The sequence below is a fragment of the Eumetopias jubatus genome, unplaced genomic scaffold (genome assembly GCF_037043125.1).
Source record: "Eumetopias jubatus isolate StellerSeaLion01/CBP00866 unplaced genomic scaffold, mEumJub1_p1.0 scaffold_5, whole genome shotgun sequence".
Taxonomy (NCBI): domain Eukaryota; kingdom Metazoa; phylum Chordata; class Mammalia; order Carnivora; family Otariidae; genus Eumetopias; species Eumetopias jubatus.
Window position 1 is genome coordinate 83581008 of NW_028274811.1, and position 17809 is coordinate 83598816.

Sequence of the window (17809 nt, forward strand, 5' to 3'; positions counted from 1 at the left end):
ATTGCATTTATTTTTTGCTCTGTTCTGGAAAGGCATGGTTCCTACTGACACGTCGTGCAATATAAAAAGGCTAGATTTCTTTTCCATTGGTCTGATACTTTTCCCTGTCTAGGCTTTTGGAGTTCAAAGTGGGTGACAGCCTCCCCAGTAGTAACCCCCAAGGCTTGTATTTCCTGGTAATCAACTGGAAATGGCCCTTGTTGGCCATGCTAAGGTTCCTCAAACAGGGTCGTCTTGCGTTTATTCTCCTTCTGCCCCACCCCCACAATGAAACAAGATAGCCCCCTATATTTCTAAATGTATCAAGGGATACCACTTTTTTTCTCACAAGTTTAAATAGGACAAGCATATATACTCACTCTCAGCATAAAGTATATCTAAATAATGTATTTTCTATTCTAGCGGATTTTTAAAAAAATATTTTGTTAAAGTCTTTGGGACTCCATCTTGTTTATCTCCCACAGATAAACACATGTTCCCCCTACGCTTCAGGCTGTGTCAGAAAGGGAAAGAATATAAAATCAACACTTGAATTTTTTATTCCAAACTTTGGAATTTTTATTCCAAATTTCCCTTTAGCCCTCCCAAGTAGTGCTGACTGACTCTCCTGGTGACAGGGGTGTGTGTCCGAGCCCCTGTAGTTGTGGAGTGTGGAGCAAAACGTGGGTACTAGGGTGGGAGTCGGGGAAAGGCCACAGCACACTGGCGCTCCAGCAAAGCCAAATCACATCTCCTCTGGCCACTGACCTCCTTTCCTTGGTACATATTGTCCCCCAGAGGAGCATCCAGAGCTATTCCATTATACACTCATCAACCCTGGCTTGTCAGCCTTGGGGAAGGTCACTTTATTCATAAAAATGCCTCTTTGAGTTTCTTTTAAAAAAAAATTATTGTAGCACCATGGTGATCTGTATTCCAAGGGGAAAAAAAAATCTGGTGTGCATTGCCCAGTCACCAAAAAAATTAGAGGCACTCACACGTACACACCCCCACCAAACCTAGTTTTCTCTGTTTTCAGCCTTGCTCTGTGCTAGCTAGCATTCCTGCACCCGACCTGCTTTCTAGAAAAAAAGGCTTCTTTCATGGAGCACAAGTTTTGCTGTCAAGAGTGCTTTAAGACAGTCATCGTAAAAAATAACTCCAAAAAACAAAAGCAAAAAAAAAAAAAAAAAAACCCAAAAAACAAACAAAAAAAACCAGTGTCTCAACCTTTTGGAAGCCTGTTGATTTATGTACTCCTAGAGGAAAGGGTGTAATATTATATCTATCCTTACTACCTCCCCTCTGGACTTGACATGGTGACATGATGCCCTACACGATCATCTTACAGTCCTGAATGAGAAGGCATAAATATTGTATGGGAGAGGAAAACCCCGCTGGGCCTTGCCATCACTAGCTGCATCTGCCACCGTTCTTCCTTGTCCATAGACTGCTGTCACAGTATGCTAACGGAGGTGGGCTCTTAGAGGAGAATGCACAGGCGCTGACGACCACTGGTGTCACTATGACAATTGGGCATTTTCATCTGGAGTCCATTTAATTTGGAAGGGATGAGAGAAGGCAAGGGCAAGGGCTGGGGGCGGGGGAATAGGGCAGGGGAGCAGCAACTACTTTAGCCCCTCTTGGCCCCAAGTTGTTGCTTAGAATTCAGGCTGAAAGAAAGAAAACAAAAAATCTGACATCTGCCAAAAAACCAGTAACAAGTCCCTTCTTAGGATGAGCAGTTAGGTGGATCTCTGGTGTTCCAAGACCCTGATGCTTTCTGTGACAGGTGACGGGAGGAGACTGTGCTATAACGTCAAAAGCATCGCCAGGAGGAACAGTAGGATTGCCAAAAGGCGGCTGGGTATCCTTGGTGTTTGTGCCGCGTTCTCACCGCGGGATGGCTCGGCTGACTCATGTACGGTGTCATCTGTTCAAATAGAAAGCACACATTCCAATGAGATTTCACATCCTTAATAACTCTCGCAGCAGCCTGCTGTTAACAGACCTCGCCACCCTCTGCAAAGTAGGGTAATGAACCTTGTGCCACCATTGACTTTCATGTCTGCATAATCACTCATTATTTACAGCAAACAAAGGAGAAGCAGAGAAAATTGGACCTTTTCAGCAATATTATTACATTCCTTAAAAACTGAGGGGAAAAATTGTACACAGACTGTATGTAACCTTTGGTATGTGTTTACGACTTTGGTTTGCTAGCAAACACACCTTGCATAAAGCCGAGATGTCCGAAGGTCCCTTTTCAACCCAAGATGCCATGGAGAAGCAAGTGACATGTTGGTGGGGGTGGGGGTGTGTGTTTGTGTGTGTGTAGTTACATTGGCATGTTAGTGGTTGATCAGAATGGGGCTGCCCCTTTTCCTCTTTGCACCTGTTTCATGGGATTAGTGCTGAATGTTTGGTGGTTGGTTACCTACATGAATTTTCAACTAAGAAAAATTAAAGGCCAAAACCGCATTTTATTTATTTATTTATTTTTGCCAGAACGGCATTTTCAATTAACTATATGTAATGCCCACTAGACCTCAGTAAGTGGTGCCCACTAGTTTGCCTACAATTGGGAATCAATGATGGTGCTATTTCCATTACAAACCCTGTATCTCCAGGATTAAATTACTTGAACTTGACTATTTTTATTTTTATCAGGCTGAAGCTTGGCACATCAATTATCGGCGTGGATGCAAATTTTCCTCTAAATAAAATGGATTAAGGGAGGTAAGCTTCTTTTATTTAGCTAAAAAGTGTTCTACCAGGCTGCCTCTGACTTTGGATAGCCTTCCTGATCTGCATGATTAACAGGCTTAACTTTGAAACAGGAACTCTGCAGCAATTAGTACCCAAAGATAGATGGGAGGCTTGCCTATGAGCCATGCTTTGCTCCAGTGTTGCCTGTCTTCTTCCTTCCTCCTGGCTTAACTTGTGCTTTCAGACTACATGTTCTCTGAACCACATGTTCTTGGGGCCCAGGGTGGGGTTCAGTGGTAGATTTTTATTTCAGCATCAGGGGACCTTCCTGTAAAAACTCAGGAGACTGTCATCTTATATTCACTCACCGGTCAATCAGACGGTGGAGACAAGTGAGACTCTAGTGAGGTTTCTCAATTTTGTAGACCTCAAAGGATAATCCCTAAGTATTCCTGCATGACCCACTTAGAACCCCTTAAAGGACTGTTGAGTTCAAACTCATTTATATCTTCACACCACACGTCACAATAAGGATGCTTTCTTTTTCACTACGTATTGTCACACTCCCTATCCTTTGTCCGAAAGTGGCCACTTTGTCGGCACACAGGCTGGCCCCTGCTTTGAATATGCGCAGGTAGACTATCTCTGTTCATCACATCCCTCCCCAGTATGAGCTGAGCAATCTATCTGCTCTGTGTTAAGGCTTCTGCCCTGGAATGCTCTTCGCCTGTCCTCCTGTAGAAGCTGCTGCATTCCTGTGTCTGATTTGCTCCCGTCGCCTGGACCTGAGCAAACCTGTGTGGGGTGGCGACTGGCTTAACAGACTAGAGAGAAGGTTAGGGAGCAAGAATGCAAAGTTAAAGGGATGCAGAGGAAAAACTATAAAGCCCCCCACCCCCCATGGTGCCAACTACTTGTGGTCGCTTCTCTCTGTTCTTCTTCAGCCTGGCAAATGTATTCGATCTGGAGGTAACAGGAATTACACATAAATGTCCTGAATAGCCCTGAAATTAAAATCCAGATCACCTTAAGAGCATCAATATGTTGTCAATCAGAATAATAGAGTGCTTCGGGTTTAATTTGTAAAAACCATAAACCCTGAGACTTCCAGATTTCATTTTGAAATATCATTTATATTTATACACCTGAAATTACATCAGCTCTTGGGTTCTTCTCCATCTTATTTTTACTACCAAATTACCCAGTACTCTTCCTTGTAAAGTCTGGATGTGTACTGATAAAAGTTATTCCGGTCCTAAGTAGGTACTCAGTGTGAACTGGAGGGAGAGATGCCCTCCCTGTCCTTCCAGGATGCTCAGCAAGGGCTAACCATTGCTCCAGGCAGCACAAGACAGGGTGAATGACCTTGCGGGACACAGAGAGGAGGAAAGCTTTTGTTTTTCATACAAGTGAAGCATGAGGTTACGTGTACTTTTCAGCCTTCTAATTATGGATGATTTTTGAGAGTAACCCTCTTCTAAGCAACCAGCCAGTAAGTGTCATTTTACCCTCAAAGGGGGAAATCTGTCCCGCTAGGGCCACACAGTTCTTCTTGCTCTCTGTAACATGCTGGTCCTAGCTCGGGATTCTACAAAGCATCCTTCGATTCTAACAGGGCCTCAGTGTTGGAAGATTCTACAGCCCCTGAGAAGCAAAATGAGAAACTAGTTGTCATTTGGGTAAATCTGAGCAATTTCAGAATCCTAAGGAAGAATTCATAAGCAAAATCTCGCCCACTGGAAATTATATCTAACCATCAGAGTTCCTAAGACTCATGATGGTAAATGTGGCTTGAAGGAAGAAAATATTCCTCCTCAGAAACCAAGTCAAGTCTTGCCTCCTGCCTCCAGGATTCCACAGTCTGAGGGTTTCAATGGTTAATTGAGAGAACACTAGCAATAATCTGGAGCATATTCTGTGGCATATGTCTGCCCTGAGATCATCCTGTATCCCTGATGATAGGAAAATGGCAGGCAGAGTGTGCAAGCAAACAAGACAAATACATTCCAAAGACAGGTGAGTTAGTACACATTGCCGAGAACATGCAGTGGAATCCTTTCAGGCTTTCCGGATTTTTAAAGTCTAGGTCTATACTCCACTGTCCACCACAGCGGTGGGTGTAAAGCCACACGTCTGACTGAATTTTGTGAGGAATAGGACAAAGTACTCGAATTTATTATTGCATTCCTACAGCCAGGGATGGTAGCTCAACCTCGTGTTACTTTTTTAGCGAAGATGCTCACAAGAAAGCCCTTAAATCCAGTCTTGACTGACTGGAGGAGCTTTTCCTGCCTGTGCACCTGCATTTCCACTCCCCCCCCACCCCCCACACACCACATTCTAGCAGACTTCTGCAAACTTCCATCAGTTCTATGGGCATAGGTTTGGGAGCCATCAAGGATTTTAAATGCTCAGGGAAAAAGAGCCTATTTCCCAAAGACAGTGACATATGCTCACGTATGAATGCATCTTAATATCTTGCATTTTATCATTAGTTGAATTCAAAGGAAAATTATTCCTAGGGTCAGAATAGTCCTCAGTGTAGCTCTTGATGACCAAGAAAAACATGCAATCTGTTGCTTCTAAACAGCCTCTTGCTTTCTTGATAGGCAATGGAATTTACCTGGAAAAAAGATTATTGGAAAGATACGCCTACATTCTACCACAGCCTGCATCAAAAAATCGTAATTCAGGGTATTCAGGATATAGTTTACAACACGCCTAACTCTGTCCGTCATTCTACACATGAATTATTAACATTTCCAATAGAGTAAAGTTCTCTTTATGAAGATCTACGTGTCTACTAATGGTAAGAGAATCCTCCTTTTCTACTCATGTTGGAATGGAAGTCAAGAAATTTGAATATTAAACCTGGATCAGTCTCTTACTAGGGATGAGGCCTGGGCAAGTCTCAATTATCAAGGGGCAAGCGTAGACTCTGTGGTCCTTAGAAGAGAGCTCATCTAACTCAAAGATCCTAAGATGGACCAAGTCTTCAAGCTTTGGAAGGAGTCTGGTACTTTGAAAAGCCCCAGTAATGCTTCCAGATTTCCAGGACTCAAAATATCTCCATCTCAGCACTCATTCCTTGCAACTTTATAAAGCAGCTAACTGATCCCTGGGGAGTCAAGAAGGCCTCTCAGAGCTTTATTGTACACACCTCCCATTTGTGCTGGGGTAAGATGCCTGCCTTAGAAAAACAAGAATGCTTGGGGAAAAAAACCTAACTCTTTCTGTCAGTTACAACGTGAAAGCTATTGTTATGTCCTGAGGCACCACATTTACTCGGGGTAAGTTTCCCTAAGGCTCCCTGGTTGTGTCCTAGTTAACAATACTCAAAAGTTAAAGTGGACTTCACAACCCTTTAATTTCTAGGGCCATAAAAAAGAGAAGTGCTGCTACAAATAGATGAAAAAAAAAATCTGTTCACATAAGGTGTTGGGGGGTGGGGCTCACATCTTTCTGTGAAGAAGAAATCATTTTAATTCCACTAAACTTTGAGATGGATGCGGGAGTTGGGTAAGGAAACCAGTCAAGATCTCAAGCAGGTAGGGCAAAGAGAGGAAACCACAGGAAGGTAGGTATACAGGGGCATCAAGGCACGGTCCTCAGTGCACAGTAGATAGAGAGCTCCTATCCTAGTGTCTAGTTGAAATTCTAACCAAATGGATAGTATAGGGCCACTTCACCCATAGTACACTACAGTGTAAATGTTTCAATGAGTGCTTGTGTGGGTTTTAGGTTTCTTCAGTGACAGGAAAGTTTGGGTGTGTGGAACGTAGCAGTAGAAAAAAAAAAAATTCTCCTTAATACTTATTTTGCCTCAGCAGTCAAGGATAACATTTGGTTGGACAGACTACTGATTCATTTGTGCGAGTAACGAGTGTGTGAATTTGTGGTGTTAGGTAACATGATTCTACTTCTCCAGACCAACTGCTATTGATATCAATAGCACAAATAATATCTGAGATGTAATAAAGGTCTTTAGATCAGTTCAATGATGCATGTGAATTGCCAGAGAAAAATACGTTGAGTTAGCTGCTATTTTGTGCAATAGTCTTAATTACTTTTATCTATAGATTTGGATATAATATACAAAAAATTTTAAAACATATACAATAGAATTTTTTTTCTGTCTTCTATGAAAACAGAGCCATTAATATTCACAGTGATTCACCAGCATGCTCAGAGGATATGGTAAAAAGTAGTGAGATTTTAGCATTCTGATGGGGCTTCTATATTAGGATAATGCATTATATCAAACCCATGTCCAAAAAAGAAAGGTCATATTTTATCTAACATGCATTAGACAAAGATACTGGAGGAATGAGGTAGAATATAAGTAATATTAGCATCGCTAGCAATGAGCAAAAGCAGAGCAACTATAACATGCAAACATGCTGAGAAGAAAGGAAAAAAAGTACGGAAGCACCAGAGAGAGATGCATTTGTTAAAAGAGGAGTCTCTAAGCATACTAACCTGCTGGTTCTAATGAATTTTCTACTTTGTCGTTAACATCGAAAACACGATCATGAACACCTATAGTTTTCATACAGCTATCTATAACAAAAATAGAGATAACAGCCAAATATGTTAGTGAAGACACCCTTAAACTCCCATTTCTTTTTTTTCTTTCTCTCTATTGTCTCCTTTAATTTATGTAGATTGTTTTACAATCAATGGCATGTATCCAAATGCCAATATTGTTCCCATTTGCTGTGCACGTACAACAGTCTAAGAAACAACAAGTTAGCAACTGCTGTGTACTTCAAAATAAAAGCATCATGAAGAATGATGAGAAAAAATATGATGAAAACTAAAACATGGATGCTGATATACAAAACAGGTACCACACAAGATTTAACAGTAAAAAAAGTTGTACCGCGGTGAACCAGACCACACGATGAAGCATGCGCGGTGAAGCCACCCTCTGAAGCTCATTCTAGTCAACTTACTTGTTGGTCTCACAAAGACTTTGAGCTTTAGACAGGACCTTCTGCCATTATCTGGGATTGCAGAGGCTGTGGATGAGACAAAAAGAGAAAGAAAGGAGAGAGCAACAACTGATTATTCTTCATTTTCAAATGCAAATGCTCTACAAGACATTCTCTCATGAAGAACAGGAGCATACTCTAATTTTTCCCAGAAGTTAAAAACACTTTTCAGATTGATAAAGACTGCTATAAAGGGCTACTTTCCTGTCCCTGGCTTTTCTTTTCAGTAAAGATTCATGCAAGAATGTTGGTATAATCTACAGAAAAATACTTGGGATTTTTATTTCAAAGGCTCTTCCATTTAACTTGATCTGTTATCAATTTTCTCGAAAATAAGAAGATAATGCTTGAGCCCTCCGGCTGGCAGTCAGAAACCCACTCCCCGTCTCCTGCAGGAAAAGGGGCCCAAGGTGAAAGTGCTGGCAAAAACCAGTAACAAATAGTTACAAGGCCAACTTAAACATGACCTATTTTTGCTGGGGAAAGCAAAGCTTTGTCTGTCCTGAAAGCCTGTCTGTCAGTGCTTTGCAGGTAATTCAATTAGAGGTTTTACTCAGAACTTGGCTCTGCATTCTATAGGACTAGACTGAGCCCAGCAACTTCCATCATACTATATTACAAGTACAATATGCTATTGAGAAAGCACTACGGTACAATGGTACATTTATTTTTAAAAACAATTGCCACAGAGAAGGATGGAAGTAATAAAGTGGGCTTACCAAAACATAACATGTTTCAAGGTATAATTCGAGGAAGAAACTTTCTTCTCCTCTTCAAGATAATAAGACTGTAAACTTTCTCTGCTCTGGAAAGATTATCTCCCCTCAGTACACATAGCATAATGTCAAAGGGATTTCCATGGGCGGTAAGACCCTTAACGATCTCATCCGTTTACTAAAGGCATTCTAGAGAGGGCAAAAATGATAAAAGGAGTGCTGCATACTTTCCTCCCTGTTTGCCTCAAGTGGTTTCTTCAGAAAATGCAGATGACAACAAAAACTCACATGGCTTACAGTGAGTTTGGAGAGACACCTTCAGTGACAAAGATAGGACCTGAGTTTGGTACGCTTTCGCTCTCCTTTAGTTTTCTTTTACTTATTCCTCATGGGAGCCCAGACAATGAAAATGCTTATTTCTTAGGTGAGGGGCTTCGAGATGCAAACTCCAAACTAATTTTACACGAATCTCCTCCGGTAACTCCAGGATCCCTGTGCTGGGAAATTTATAAATTCACCACCTAAAAGATATCAAGCTGTAAAGGACCCCTAGTGTCGCTATTCAACACCTGTTGAAACCTCAATTCTAAGACTAAAGTACACAGAAAAGAGGTTTTTGCCCCTCCCTCTCGCCCCTCTGACAAGCAGTTAAGAAGTGCTAACAGCTGGCTTTGCTGTAGGCTTTCATTAAATCAAAGTCGGAAAAACTCCCTCTACTGACATTTACAGTAACTAGTGTGTTATTTAGGGCACAATATTTGCACTCTGTGGTTGGATCCAGGAAATGGTGTCCTTCCTGTGGACCCCGACTGCAAATGTGCATGTCACAAACACAGTACACATAGGTGACTCCAATTCATTAGGAAAACCACGGCTCTTGAGATAGTTTGTCTCCTTATTCACAAGAGGTGGTGTGAAAAAGTGACACATGGATATTTACATGCCAGTCTGTGGATTTTTGAGCTGAGATGAACTCCCTAGGAGCCTGAGCCTCAAGCGTGAACTTGATTAGCCCCATGCAAGAACGGACTGTACCAAAGACACCACAAGATACAATAGGCTCATGGCCGCATCAAGTCGGGGTACTTCTTGGGAATTTGTACGGGTCTTTCAGATTTATATGTAGCAGAAATCCTGTAAGCCCAGGACATAAAAATCAGTGTAGGGTGCACTGGAATAACCGAACAGCAACAAATGATAAGCTCTCTTTAGGAAAAACTTCAGAGATTCCCTCACCAGCTCTGAGAGATGGACAGTTAGCCTTAGCTCCAGGCTGAGTTACAGTCTTCTGTAAATTAAGATCATAAAATATAAACATACATAAAAATATAATGTACCTAAATAAAAGCCTCTCTTGCCTATCTCACTTCTCCATGACTTCTTCCTCTCCTATCACCAGAAAAGCTGTAACTAATCCTTAGAAAAACTCATGAACAAAGAATAAAAACACATAATGTGAGTACACAATGCAGGTGACATTAAATCAGTTAACTCCACAACCTCTGGGCTGAGCTCATGAAATCAATTCTTAACCCCTACAGCTAACCTGAGAGGGTAGGCCAGGCCAGGGCAGTATAACTTGGGCTCCTCATTTACCATACCGAGAAACAAAAATCAAACCACAAAGCATAAAAAGTTTTTATGCAAGATTTTAAAAAGTTAAGAGTCTGGCTTTATTCCACGTTATGTTACAGGTTTCTTAACCCCAGGCCCCCGGGATGACAAATGTAGGATGCCTTTATACAATGAACAAAACACTTAGGATTATTAATTAGTAATATTTGAAGATCTAAGGTAATCTTAAAAGTGCTTTACCAGTCACACGTAAACAAAAAGCAGTGGACCGAGCATTAGGAGCAGCAAATAACAGAGGAATTGAAAAAATAACAGTCCCACAGGTTACAAAGAAAATCCTCCCAGGATCAATTAAGAGCTGCAGATGGACACAAGGGAGTAGAAAACTGAAAATTGCCTGGCTTGTCTCAGGAGTATAGGTAATATCCCTATAATTCTAGAGCCACACCAGTTTATAATGACCCACACTACCTTAGTTAAAACAAATTTTATTACTTGTTATGCTACTTTCCTTAGAAAATTAACAGGGAAGATTTGAAAACTGATCATAATTACTAATCGCTTCACCCATCTGTTCAAGAGCTTTACAATTCCTACTATGCTCAGCTTCTCTGTTAGTTACCAGGGGTACAAAGGTGTGTCAGACACACGGTTCCTGTCCTTGGGCTGTGCTTACTCCAGCTGGGAGCATGAATGTGAGCCACATGAGGGATCGCTGCCGTAACTGAGGTCTGCATGGACTTAGCTTGGTCCGGGAGGGGGAGGATGTCCCAGACATGTCTATCAGAGGGAATTTTATCGAGCCTTCAGAGCCTGCAGAAGCCAATCAATAGGAACTGGGACAAAAGAATTCAAACATTTCCTCCCTAAGTTCCCACACTGGAGCTTCAGCAACCAAAAAGAAGTATTAACCTGCAACAGGTGAAGAAAACCTAGACTTGAACTCTTCCCATAAACCTGCATGGATTTTCTAACAGAATTTGTCAAATTGAAATGTGAAATGCAACTCCTGTCTTAACCATTTGTCTCATAATCCAAATCCATAACCCTTTATACAGTTTACTGCTGAAAATGTACATTTGGAGTCCAGAAGCTGGGAGTAGGGGCACGGGACCATTAACACAAGTACAACCTCCCATTCCGTGATCTTAATAGCAACTTTATAAATCCAACCACAGGGTCCCTTCCCCCTAATGATCCACAAAGTACCAATCAAAACCTCCCAACACATAATGAAATATAATCTGAGGGCCCTCTGGTCTCTGTGTTTAGGGTATCATGCTAATAAAGCCATGAAGGCTGCTTATCTTCACTCCGTTCCATGACCTCAGTCAGGCACCCTGACTCCAGCCATTCCTGAAAACCCCTTTCCTTGGTCTCCCGGGGTCAGGGAAGCTCAGCTCAGCACTTTTCAGCCAATTTGCTACATAAAGGGGACCACATTCCATGCCTCCCCAAATCAGTACTTCCATAAGCTGTATTCAGCATTGTAAATATACACACTATTCACGTCACAGTTCATTCACTACAGGCTTATTAGTCGGACGTGGCAAGAATATGATGGCACCACGCTTTTGATAGGTAGCTTCTGACCTGGCTCCAGTTACCCTCACTTGAAAGTGGGCTGGACCTAGTATTTTGCATTCCAATAAGTAGAATACAGCCAGTGTGACAAGATGTCATTTCTGGAATTCTGTTGCAAAAGACTGGGACTTCTTTCTTGCTAGTGCTCGCTCTCCTGCTGTCTCTCTCTCTCTCTCGCTCATGAAGCAAGGTGCTGCAGTGTGAGAGTCTCAACCCAGAGGGCCGGTGGCAAGGAACTGAGGGAAACTTCCAGCCAAGAATGCTCAAGGACCTGAACTGGCTAACAATCTGGTGTGAGTGAACTAGAAAGTGAATGCTTAGCCTTTAAAGGACTGTCACCTCGTGGGAGACCCAGACCCAGAGGACTCAGCTGAACTACCCCTGGATCCCTGACCCACAGAAACTGTGAATGCTAAATGCCTTAGCCCCACATTTGGGGGTAATTTGTAATTCAACAGCTAAATGATACAATGCTGTATAAAAAACACCTCTGTGCCATCAAAGGCTTCCCATGGCCGACTTGAGGGAGACCTAAAGACTAAGGCACTGGGGCATACTCTCGGAAGGACCGCCAGGCCCTGGTTCCCACCGGGCCACTCCTTTCTTGTTCCGCCCCCATGTCTACAGAACTGGATAGCTTGCTAGCTTACTTTTCAAGCTACTGTTCTAAGTCCAGTTAAAATAGGCCTTGAAGAGAAGTAATTATAAACTGCTGTTGAAGAAATACTACAGGATGTATCTATTTGTTTTCACTCCAGCACTTAAAAACGGGTTTTCATTTTCCTTCCCAGGCCACTTTGTTTTTGCTAATGCAGCCAACCTGTGTGGCTCTGTGCAATTATCCCGATGTCTCACTTTAACTCCAAATTGCTGGGTGAACTTAAATGAGCTTTGATAGAAAATGTAAACTTAGATCCTAAGACAGAGAATGCCCTTCCTCAAACAGGAGAAACAGAATGTAAAGGGGAGCTTTAAAACACGTGAAATAAAAGGACTGTAATAAGTTAAAGCTTCTCTCCATGTCAAGAAGCTTGAATCAATTATCTTATACACAGGCTATTACATGAAATACAAATATTTTGAGATTTCAAGCAACTCAAAAATAGGCAAGGCAGCAAACGTCCTTCTTCACAAAGAACTAGAAGATTAGCAGGTGGGGTTGACGCCCTTGTATTTTTTTTTCCTTCGTATTTTTAAGCCCAATACCATACCCGTTAGTCAACTTCAACATCTCTGTGAACCTTATTCATCCCCAAATCTTCATTCCAAAATCCAAAATCCTTCTCCTTTACAGTGTCCCCTGCCAGTCTAGTCTGGGTACCCCGAGAAGTTTTAAGAGTAGCCGGCCACTTTCTTCTCTTTAAAGAAATGAGTGTGTGGGAGCATTAAAAATGCAGTTTTCCATTATGTTTGCCACAGGCAATATTTCTCAATTTGTGCAAGTCAAAAGAAAAGATAGGCTATTAGTTGTTAGCAGAGCCTAGTCTTTTCTCTGTAGGTTTTCATGTAGTTTAACACACAACACAGATATATGCAAATTAGACAGGCGACGGCAGATTTAAGCATTAATATTCCTTTCACAATAAATGCTCAAGAAGTAAAGCCCGTTTCAAGAAACAATACTACTGAAAATGTCTTCTAGAACATAATCAAAATCCATTTTGTATATGTGGGTGGGGGGCGGGAAACAGAAGAAGTGGTAGGTATAGCATAGAGATTCACTCAAGCCATATGGGCTTCTTGGAAAATGGTTACCAGACCTACAGAAAAAAGTCTTAAACGTCAGGCCTCTTGTGAGGAAAGAATATCCCAGCCACAATTTGCAACTGGCTATCTGCCCTTTCTTAAAAAGCAGAGCAGCAAAACACCTAATTTTCATATCAAGAACAAAAGGACTAGTTAGGATGGAATACATTTCGCTGTCCTACCTTCTGAGATTTAAACTCACGTGTCTGAATAACCTGCTCTTGGGCCCAGGTTTCTTCTGTCCTAGGAGCAACTACAGGAGCTGGGTACAGATGCGCACACACTTCATCTTTCCCAGCCAGCCGTGTCTCAACACTTAAATCACTGGCACGTTAAGGTCAAAGCTGCAGATGCAGTACTTGGAAAAGAGGTTACCCAGTAAAGGTAGGAGCCTTGAGGAAACTTAAAATATCATGTAAATATTAGATTCTTTGATTGGGCTCCGGGGATTTTCTTAAAAAACAAACAAACAAAAAAAAAACAAACCTAGGAAAGGAAGAGGGGTGTTTCCCACTATATAATAAGCTCGTGTACTCCATGAGCTAAAACTTGGGTTTCAACACCAGGGAACTGTAACAGGGACAAATAATTAGAGTAAAGTTCAGGGAGAGGGAAGTAAAATTAGTTCCAGCTGTGCAGCCTCAGACAGAAGAGAAAAATAGGAGGTACCACCCTTCACACCCATTGCTCCCCCTCTGCCTGCTCTCCACCCCCTCAGGCAAAATTCTCACTGCAAATGCTAACTTAAGTATTATTTAAATTCCAGGAGCTAAGCCTCGGTAGATCAATTATGTTTTCTTAGCAACCTCAAATAAATGGCTGAGGACAAGTTTCTTTCCACTGATTTCTAGGAAAACAAATAGGACATTATCCTGCTTTTGTACACATTTATTTCAAGTGTGGGCAAACTCTTACTTGCCTTTTAAAGCTCAGGGACAACAAACTTGTTCCTACTGCTTTATTCAAGAGGGTATGACTTGTCCCTTAGACCGTAAGGTCTATTAAGGCATGACCAAAAAATAACCTGAGTTTCAGAGAACGCTTTTATTTATTTTTTTAAGATTTTATTTATTTATTTGAGAGAGAGTGAGAGAGCCCAAGAGGGGGGGAGGGTCAGAGAGAGAAGCAGACTTCCTGCTGTGGGGAGCCCGAAGTGGGACTCGATCCCGGGACTCCAGGATCATGACCTGAGCCGAAGGCAGTCGCTTAACCAACTGAGCCACCCAGGCGCCCCTCAGAGAATGCTTTTAAAAGCATCCTCTATATGAGAAACATTTCTAATTCTTTTTAAGAAAAAATTATGTCAGCCTAAGTTAATCTCCTGCCATGATGTGACTGCAACAATCCAGTCCCCATAGGCACAGAAAAGCAAGATACTATTTAGATAGCATTTTAAGTGTTAACTATATTTCCTTGTGTTTAAGGTTAAGTTCCTTATTGGATATTTTACATTTCAAAAAAAAAACGAACAGTTAGGACAAGTAAGCTTCCTGTTATAAACAGTGTTAAAACTATTTTCTGAGAGCTGGCCTTGCCTGAGGCCACACTATTGAAATGACTGACCCAGGTCATTGAGGTCAGGCCATTCTTTCTCTCTTGTTTGTGGTGATTTTGGTGAATTCTGCCTGCTGTACCAGGTAAGTATGATGCAGTATAATAAGTATAATGCAGATATGCAGAATGGTTCACTCACAAAACTCTTCTTTAGCTAGAAGCCACATAATAAAGGTAATAAAAAAAAAACAAAACTCAGACAAAAGGTAGAATTCTTAGAATCCCAGAGAGGAGCTATTTATACTATTCCTTCTCCACAAGCTCCTTGTGCCACCTCTGTGGTCTGTTATTGGGGTTTCTGTTAACTGGTAAGCAATGAAAGCAACAAATCCCATTACTCATTTATACAGTATTAACAGCAACAGTGTTGTTATCCTATAGCACTAAACGTAGCAAGACAGTAAATTACTAATAAATCAAGTTAATACAATTCACAGGAAGCTCCTGGATACAAGCTATTATTTCTCTGAAGCTTTCATAACCACTATCATCCTTACCTTCCCTGGTGAGGGGCCTGAGAAGGGACAAGATTTAGTGGTTGGAGTACATGCATAATGATGATCTGAATTTTCTCCCTGGTTCACCTACTCTGCTGTCTGTGGTGCCTTTCAGCCAGCTGCTAAACCTACCTGGGCTTCTCTTTCCCTGTGAAAAAAAAAATGAAGTCTGACCTACTTTAGAGGGGCAGTAGACTGTCATATTGCACTTGGAAACTCAGGTGACAGATCCCCTTAGATCTAGAAGATCAGTTCACTCGTCTACACACTGACAGCATGAGTGCCGCCCCGCTCCCTCTGCTCCAGGATTTCCCTTAGCAAGCCGACCCCAGTTCTGAGCACACATTTACAGAAAGGGGAGGAACCAGGTTATGGATAGTGGTGATCAAGTTCTTCATCATAAGGACACCCAGAGGGACAAGTGTGACCTTTTATTTGTAGCCTAAATGAGGAAAACTGCATTCTACCATAGCTCTGCAGCAGACGCTGGGGGGCGAAGGGGTTTTGTGTGAGGATGTGCACTTTGGCGGGGGTGAGAGTTCAGAGAATTAGAAAGGGCACTGGATGACCTGTTCCTTTAGAAAATCATGCTAAGATTCTGTGAGTTCTCTTTTCAATCCACGTGGAGTGTGACGGTGCTATTACAGTAGAGGGCCGCCGACCGGAGATGAGGCCCTGCTGAACAGCGAGCAGGCTGGGCACAGAAGCGGGCGAAGCCTAGCGCTGACTGAGAGCAGCCCCGAGGAGAGGCCAGGCCCGCACCAGGCCAGGAGTAGTGTGTGGCTGCGAAGGGTGCCTGGGCCTGTCTTCAATATTCTTTTGCATCATATTTGGGTAAATATCTATTTACACATGTCAATGATTTGTTTTTCTTAGCCAGTAGGCCATGTTCTCCCGATGTCTGCTGTTTCTGGAGCTAAGATTAAGCATCTGGGCAGGGTGTATTCATTTGGGTAGCAGGCCCCATGGAACCCTAGAGGCCTGAAGAAATTCATGTTCCCTCTTTAGAAAGCTAAATTTGGGGCGCCTGGATGGCTCAGTCAGTTAAGCATCTGCCTTGGCTCAGGTCATGATTCCGGGGTCCTGGGATCAAGCCCCTAATGTAGGGCTCCCTGCTCAGGGGTGGAGCCTGCTTCTTCGCCTCTCTCTGTCCCCCCCCCCCACTAGTGCTCTCTCGAGAGCGCTCTAATAAATAAAATCTTAAAAGAAAGAAAGAAAGAAAGCTAAATTCTATCAAAGAGGAAGTCTTTTAGGTACCAGGACTGCACATTTCATTTCACACCAAAAATGCTTTCCTTGATGAAGGTTTTAATGTTGACAGTGAATAAAATCAAAAGCTAATGGATAGGAAGGGACAAAGTTCTGGTCTGCTCTAGTTGTCTCTAGGTAACAGGACCCTTTCCAGGAAAAAGTTACTGGCTGCGCATTGCAGGGCGGCACCGGGCAGACCAGCACAGCTGCCAGTCTTTTACCATCTGCCCCAACTTTGATTTCCTTCTTTAACTCTTCCCCACTCTTCCCTGCTTTAATCCACAGTAATAGCTAGTCCCAACAGCATTCCCTCCCAGAACCTCCCTATCTCCTTTTTCTCATGTGACCTTTTTCCTTTGCCTCTCAAAACCCCCCCCTTTCTCGGGCCACGTGAGCTCCTTCCCCGTTCCTGCAACACAAAACCCTTCTTTTGGGTTCTGACATGGACCTGTGTCTATCAATCAGGTAATAAAGAGCACGCCCCCCATCCTGTTGTGTCGTGTCTTACACACACTGGCTGTTAACACTGCATCTCTGCTACTGGAATTGAGAAGCCCCTTGCAGGCAGGAGCACTGCTGGATTCTCAGTGCCCCGGACTCTACTGCTTTGTTCAGAACATGTGTCCCATAAAGCTTTGGAGAATGAGTCTAGAGGCAACAAAAATCTGTGAAGCCCTTGACCAAACGTGAATGAAAACTCAGGATTAGAATAAAAAAGAAAATGGGGAAGTAGGGTCAAGGAAAAAAAAAATCCTTTTTCCTGGAAGGCTCCTCCCTCCTCTCTGCTGGCTGCTTCTTATGGAACCATCTTGGAAACTGTGACCGAAGAGCCCAAACCTGGGGACACACAAAAGTTAAGTGTGTATTATTGTTATATCTGCAAGTGTGTGGGCCAAGAGATAAGATGCAAATGAAAGGAATGTGGGCGTCGTTAGAGCCAAAGATCTGCAGAATCTCCAGTGTGGGTAGGAGTTGCAGGCCCCACCAGGAAATAGAATAAAGGCAGAGCAATGCGAGAATCCGGTGACCTCAAGGTCCTTTAAGGACAGAAAAGTGACACTGGGCCATCGTAATCAGAGGTGAAGACTGAAGCCTTCCTCGCTGAAATCCTCTAGTCATTAAGAAGGCTTGGCAAGTTAAGGTACCTCAAACACTAAATGACACATAATCTCAACATTGCATTAAGGGATATAGCTGTCCTTAG

The 17809-nt window shown here is 42.5% G+C and overlaps 1 protein-coding gene across 2 annotated transcripts in view; it reads right to left on the minus strand.

Moving 5' to 3' along the window:
- Positions 1–1790: 1790 nt before the first annotated feature.
- Positions 1791–17809, minus strand: part of EFNA5 (ephrin A5) — a 266511-nt gene continuing 250492 nt past the window's right edge. The window contains exons 3-5 of one of the 2 annotated variants that reach the window (XM_028102850.2): positions 7644–7709; positions 7168–7248; positions 1791–1912 (exon numbers count right to left, since the gene is read on the minus strand). In XM_028102850.2, coding sequence (XP_027958651.1) covers positions 1791–1912; positions 7168–7248; positions 7644–7709 — 269 coding nt within the window. The remainder of the gene's footprint in view (positions 1913–7167; positions 7249–7643; positions 7710–17809) is intronic. The other variant, XM_088023662.1, reaches the window with a different exon arrangement.